Raw genomic sequence first — 7,165 nt, forward strand, 5'->3', positions numbered from 1 at the left:
TGCAGCTTTATTGTTTTAGTTAGAACAATGAAGAAAATGGTGGATGACACCGGGAGAAGTGCACTTTTTTTTTCATTTTTGTTGTCACTTCTCTCGGCTCCCCCACGTGGAGTTTCATGCTCTCTGATTGGCTCAAAGTCAGGTTGTCGACCACTGCCGAGCATTGCGATTCTACAAGTGGAAACGGCAGGTTCGTCGGTACGCAGCAGGTACGTCTGTTGTTCTAGCAAGAGAAAGAACAGCCTCCTACTGTACTAAGTACCCTGTCGGCCATCATATTTCTCAGTGTGTCTGACCTCTTAGAGAGAAAACAGATACTATTACAACCCATGTCTGGTATGCTTCTGCTAATCTCAGGTCATCATTGTAAATACTAACTTCTTCTGATTTAAATAAAGGTTACTTCAAATAAAAGTCTAACCATTGTTTGTTCCTCATCTGTCTCTCTCCACCTGTCTTCCCCAGACATCGTAGCGACCCACTACCACCCGTGGGGTTTCCTGCCGTTGTCCCAGAGGCCCTGCCAGCCTCTATTCGAGGAGTTCCTTCTCCTCCTGCAGCCTCTATCCCTGTTGCCCTTTGACCTTGACCTGCTCTTTGAGCCCCGATTAGTCCAGAAGGGCCAGGAACACCGTAGACGCAAGGAGCAGCTCTGCTCCGCCTCCACCGGCGAGGACCTGGACCAATCAGCACGCTCCACCTTCCAGCTCATGAGGGGGTGGAGCACAGAGTCACGGAGGGCGGAGTCTATGAGAGATAAAAGGGAAGGGGGCGGGGCGGGGAAGAGAGAGAGGCTGGGTCTGAGACGAGAAGGAACGTGGCCTAGGATGGAAGGGGTTGGAGAGAGAGGGAGTAGAGAAGGGATGATGCAGAGGACAGGGTCTAGGAGAGAAGGGGCAGGGATGGATTGTTTAGGAGCAGGACTTTTAGAAGCACAGCCAATGACGACGGAAGTAGGGACAGGGTTTGCCAATCTGTGGAGGGAGAGTGGGAGGGGGAGGGGCATAGTAAAGAGAGCAAAGGGGGTGGGAGGAGAGAGCCAGAGGGAAGGGGAAAGTGAGGGAGGGAAGGAGGAGAGGAGGAAGGAGAGAGAGAGGGATTGGGCGGAGGAGGGTCGTCAGCGGCAGGAGCGTGATCGACAGGCGTGCTGGTGGTACCAGCTCATGCAGAGCTCCCAGGTCTACATCGACCAATCAGCTCAGGGGGGCTCAAAGTTTGTCAAGACTGAGAAGAGGAAGAAGTCTGCGGAGAGGCGGAGCCAGCTCCCGCCCCCCAGGGAGGGCGTGGTGGAAGGGGCGGAGTCTAGCCAGGATGAGGAGGGTCTCAGAGAGAGAGGGAGAAGCAGGAAGAGCAGCTCCAGCTCCAGTGGTGAGTGGACAGGGTCCAGGGGAAGAGGAAGACTCTCCTGGATGGGGAGTCCCCCAGAGTCGCTGCTCACCCAGGACAAGGAGAACGAGACGGAACTGGGGGCCCCAGTGACAGGAGCACCAGAGGCCTCAGTGGCCCAGCCAGCGGCCCAGGCTGAGTGTCCCTCCCAGGGCCAGGGCATGCGTTGGGGTAGGCTGTTTGGGTCCAGCGTAGGAGGTGGTGGCACCCCCTCCAGGCCAGAGCAGAGATCAGCCAAAAGTCAGAGCAGGTGAGGGAAGTGAAGTGATGTAAATTGGTACAGATGGTACAGTAATAATTTACTCTTTATTTTACAGACCTTTTAAGCATTTGCTGAGTATTAACCGAGACAATATTTTAGGACATGTACTTCAAAGAATACAATAAATTATTTGACTCACAAGTTTGCAAGGAATTTTCCATATTGATTTGGCTGTGCTTTGTTTGTCCCTCCCAGGCTGCCGTCCGGCTGGCTGACAGGTTTGGACATGTCCGTGCTGGACCTCGTAGCTCAGACGGTGGGGGCGGGGACAGTTAAGAGGGTGGAGCCTTCAGCTCCTATGGCCCCTCCCACTCTGAACCAACCCTCTCCACCTCTTCAGACAACACAGGAGAGCCACACCAAACAACCCTGGTAAGGTCATACTCAATAAAAAAAAATATTCAACCAATATTTCAGCAGGACTGGTCAAGAGACCAAAAACAATACAGGATGCAAATAAAAAATACAGGATACAAGCTACGTATACAAAATTCAATGACACATATCCCCCCCCCCCCCCTTCCAGTGAAGTGCGAGCTCTGTGCCACCACATAGCCACGGAGCCTGACCAGCTGAGTTTCCAGAAAGGGGACGTACTGAGGGTCCTGAGCCGGGCCGACTCCGACTGGCTCCTCTGCTCCCTGGGGGCCCAGCGGGGCCTGGTGCCTTTCATCTATGTTACCCTGAGGGGCATGGAGGACAGCCAGGCACCCCAATGGCCTCAGGGGCCACACTGACCTGACAGACTCAACTAGGGTTTCAAAATTCAGTTTTTTCAGAAATCACTGTTGGGAGATTCCTGGAATCAAGAGGAAATAAGGAGGAAATCTGTGTTTCCTCCAACCGGGATTTCTGGTAAACCTAGGGATTTTGGGAACGTTAGCCTGAACCGAGGGGCCACATTAAGGAAGGGAGAGTGGGGAAAGGAGGAAAGGTCTCAGAGGGCCAAATATGGATGTACAGTATATATTCACTGAGTGGATACAAGACGATGGATACTCATGGAGGATGCTGATATGACTGGTTTAAAGTGTAATTATTGTACTGTGGGATGAGTACGAAACACAGACAGATACAGACACACACACACACACACACACACACACACACACACACACACACACACACACACACACACCACACACACACACACACACACACACACACACACAAACACACACACAAACACACAAAGAAACAGATGTAAACATGCATGTATGTACATAAACATATACAAACAGGCGCAAACAAACAGACTTCTCTACGCATGCATCTACACTAAACTCATGCATGCATACATTCAAAGACTATACACACTCACACACACACACACACACACACACACACACACACACACACACACACACACACACACACACACACACACACACACACACACACACACACACACACACACACACACACACACACGCACACAAACCAAACCAAGACAAACTGTATGGGAATACCAAACAGAGACACATGGCTAGCTACAGAGACTGCCTCAGCTCAGCCAATATATATATATACCACACCTAGCTGTGCTTTACTTTACCATGCACCAGAACTATACTCTATCAATCACCTAGCTGTGCCACACTTTGAATGCAGATGCTAATGCTAAATTCTAGTGCAAATGCTAGTGCTAGTCCTTGTCCTAGTGCTAAATACAAGTGCTAGTGCTAAAGCTAGAGCTAATACTAGTGCTAATGCTAATATAAAACTTCAGGAGACTGGTTAAAGGACTTGTCATTTAATGTATCCACACTGACATCATGCTACTTGATTTACTTAATTAGCCCAGAGTACCCCTGCTTTGTAGTAGGATGCTAGTATGAAAAGTAATGTTGTTACAAAACAGAAAAAAAAAGACAATATTGTTTGTGTGATCTTTCTCTGGGTGTGTCTTCTGACAGCTGTCGTTGTCTCTCTGTGTGGGCTTAATACAAATGGACAGACAGATAAACCGGTTTGAACTGGCTTCATTAATTCCTCGTCATCTGCAAATTCCTGATACTCATCATCTTGGTAACACAATGATTTTGGATGGACTTATAAACCTGACTGATTGGACAAAGCCAACAACATCCTCTGGTTCCTCCCTTCACTTTCTGTTTGTTTTGGTGGATGGGATGAACTGACCTATCACTGCAGGTGTTGGGAAGGAAAAGGGCGGAGCCGGGCCTAGTGCATGTAACCTAGCAACAAACTGACAAATGTTTTTGTGTCTTTTCAACTCTTCTTCACCCCTGTTCGAACCCCAAAACCCTAGCTCCTCCCACCTGCTCCGCCCCTCTCTCCTTTATCCAATAAAACTGCACAGCTTTCAGGAGGATACTGTACCTCTGGTACAGAGAAAACGAAGAGTTTCAAGAGGCTATGGTAAGCTATGAGCTGTAGGTGTCTATATATAAATCCATACTGTAAATGCATATACAACTTACTTATTTATTGATTAATGACTAATGACGATATAATTTATTATCGTTGAGGAAAACCGTGTAGTAGAGGTGGATAAAGAAGGAAGGATGTCGAATGAAAGCAACACATGGCTTTGGAGGCTTGTTCAGGTGTTCAGGTGAGTTTTTCTGAACGTGTTGGGGAGAAGTCTACACAAACCAATGGAGAGGTGGAGCCAGCTCCACCCCAACCTCCCTATTCTAAAACGCTCTAAAAGTGGGCTTTTCTAAAACACAATAGAAGTATACTGAATGTTTTAATTTCAAGCATAAAAATATACTTCAAATGATTCTGATTGGTTGTATGTAATGAGAAAGAGAGTATTGTTTATTGCGTATGCCGTAAAGTGCTTGAGAAAGAACCACGGGAGAGCTGATATGCTGGACGTATTTAGCCATGACCATGCCTATGGTCCCTACATGATGTTTTATATACGCGACGGTGCGTCCAACCAGCCACTTTCCCTGGTTTTCAGTCCTGAGAGGTCTCAGGTTTTCTGGTCGGAAATATTTTTGAGGATAAGAGGCATTTTAGAAGAAACCCCAACGCATTTATTGGATTCAGATGTTTCAAATGTTGCCTTAGGTTCAGTTCTAGCAGTACAGGTAAACTAGGTTCAGTTCTAGCAGTACAGGTAAACTAGGTTCAGTTCTAGCAGTACAGGTAAACTAGGTTCAGTTCTAGCAGTACAGGTAAACTAGGTTCAGTTCTAGCAGTACAGGTAAACTAGGTTCAGTTCTAGCAGTACAGGTAAACTAGGTTCAGTTCTAGCAGTACAGGTAAACTAGGTTCAGTTCTAGCAGTACAGGTAAACTAGGTTCAGTTCTAGCAGTACAGGTAAACTAGGTTCAGTTCTAGCAGTACAGGTAAACTAGGTTCAGATTTAGCTGTACAGGTAAACTAGGTTCAGTTCTAGCAGTACAGGTAAACTCGGTTGAGATTTAGCTGTACTGGTAAACTAGGTTCAGATTTAGCTGTACAGGTATACTAGGTTCAGATTTAGCTGTACTGGTAAACTAGGTTCAGATTTAGCTGTACAGGTAAACTCGGTTGAGATTTAGCTGTACTGGTAAACTAGGTTCAGATTTAGCTGTACAGGTAAACTAGATTCAGATTTAGCTGTACAGGTAAACTCGGTTGAGATTTAGCTGTACTGGTAAACTAGGTTCAGATTTAGCTGTACAGGTATACTAGGTTCAGATTTAGCTGTACTGGTAAACTAGGTTCAGATTTAGCTGTACTGGTAAACTAGGTTCAGATTTAGCTGTACAGGTAAACTCGGTTCAAATTTAGCTGTACAGGTAAACTAGGTTCAGATTTAGCTGTACAGATAAACTAGGTTCAGATTTAGATGTACAGGTAAACTAGGTTCAGATTTAGCTGTACAGGTAAACTAGATTCAAATTTAGCTGTACAGGTAACTAGGTTCAGATTTAGCTGTACAGGTAAACTAGGTTCAGATTTAGCTGTACAGGTAAACTAGGTTCAGATTTAGCTGTACAGGTAAACTAGGTTCAGATTTAGCTGTACTGGTAAACTAGGATCAGATTTAGCAGTACAGGTAAACTAGAGCTGGTAAAAAAGGATTAAACCCTAATATGATGTCAAAACATTGTGGCTTAAGCCCTAGATTAGGGTTTGTAGAGCCTAAATAATCCACAATGAAATTATGTAATGTAACATAAAAAATGATAGGTTAGAAAAACATAACATTGCCAGGACGAATCCACGAGGACAACAGTTAGGTTCAATCAGATAAGAGTTAATATAGCTTATAGATAAAGTTGTATTATTACTCTTAAAAATGTATTTGTAAAAATGTATTTCTTTCTTTTATTTTGTTGTACAGTTTTATTTTTTTATATCTTTTTTTTCTTAATTTTTTTTAATTTTACATAAATGATTTAAGTATTTTGTTAACTCTAAATTAAATATATTTAATATCTTCAATAATTAATTTTGAAAGATAGGGGTTGAAGCTATTGAAATATGGATGTTAACAACTGTACTTTAAGACATTATTGCGTAAATAACAAGCGTTTTAAAATGTGAGTTAGTATCATGTTATGGGAGAAGGACATAACATGTCATATTATGTTAAATGCCAGTTATGGGGATAAATACCTGCCCAAATTATTATCACTATAACAATATATTTGTTCTTGTGTTTTGGCACATCTTCATAACTTGAGGAAAGGTGTCAGATGTGCAGAAAATTTGCAGGAAAGATGCAGAAAATGCAGGATATGCAGGTCAGGATGGGGTTTTTGTTAGTCTTCCAGGTACAGTTTGCTCTTCATTGACATCCTCCTGCAGGGTCATACTACGGGACAGACAGTATTGTACTGTAGTAGAGGTCTTAGTGATGGATAGAGCAGGGGGAGAGAGAAAGAGAGAGGGAGAGAGAGAAAAGATACAGAGAAATTTGTAAAACGGTACAGATGGATTTTCCCTCCTTCATAATTAGCAGTTTCATTTATTTTTATATTATTTAACCTTTATAATAACTAGCAACCTCCTGTGGCCAAAATACGGTACTGGTTCTGGTCTTGTCTCTCTACTTGGGAGTGATAGGCAGAAATAGAAAGAAGCTAATGTATCCTCTCTCTCACCTATTTCTCTCTCTCCGTCTCTCCTGTGCCTCTCGTCCATGTTCTGATAGAAGTAAACTGTTACTCATTCTGTATTCTGTATCACCATGGCACTACTACTGTTCTCCGTGCCCGTATGACGTGTATGACACGTCCGTGTCCATGCTATATCAACGTACTATGGATGTTAATAACAAAGTGCTCATGTGATCATACTTCAAATGTCTCCCTTGTCTTTTGTTTACGTCACAAAATGTCTTCATTTATACAAATTACTTGTGCCCTTCATACATGTTTGTATTTCTATATTGCCACTAGATGAGGCCATTGTTCCACATTCCTCATTTTGATACACCAGGTTCAAGGGCTTTACTGACCTGTGGTTTTGGAATTTCACATGCTATTGGGCTGGAAACTTCTGTGGGACTTAGGTTTACATTACTGTTAATGGATTTGAAAGATGCAA

The 7,165-nt window shown here is 44.0% G+C and overlaps 1 protein-coding gene across 2 annotated transcripts in view; it reads left to right on the top strand.

The window, feature by feature from the left end:
• Positions 1-6,914, top strand: part of LOC106570858 (AP-4 complex accessory subunit RUSC2) — a 56,132-nt gene extending 49,218 nt beyond the window's left edge. For both annotated transcript variants that reach the window (XM_014143426.3, XM_014143427.3), the window contains 3 exons: positions 466-1,636; positions 1,844-2,020; positions 2,175-6,914. In XM_014143426.3, the coding sequence (XP_013998901.3) occupies positions 466-1,636; positions 1,844-2,020; positions 2,175-2,385 (1,559 nt within the window). In that variant the 3' untranslated portion in view covers positions 2,386-6,914. The remainder of the gene's footprint in view (positions 1-465; positions 1,637-1,843; positions 2,021-2,174) is intronic.
• Positions 6,915-7,165: the final 251 nt, after the last annotated feature.

The sequence above is a fragment of the Salmo salar genome, chromosome 15 (assembly GCF_965601325.2).
Source record: "Salmo salar chromosome 15, fSalSal1, whole genome shotgun sequence".
NCBI classification, from domain to species: Eukaryota; Metazoa; Chordata; class Actinopteri; order Salmoniformes; family Salmonidae; genus Salmo; species Salmo salar.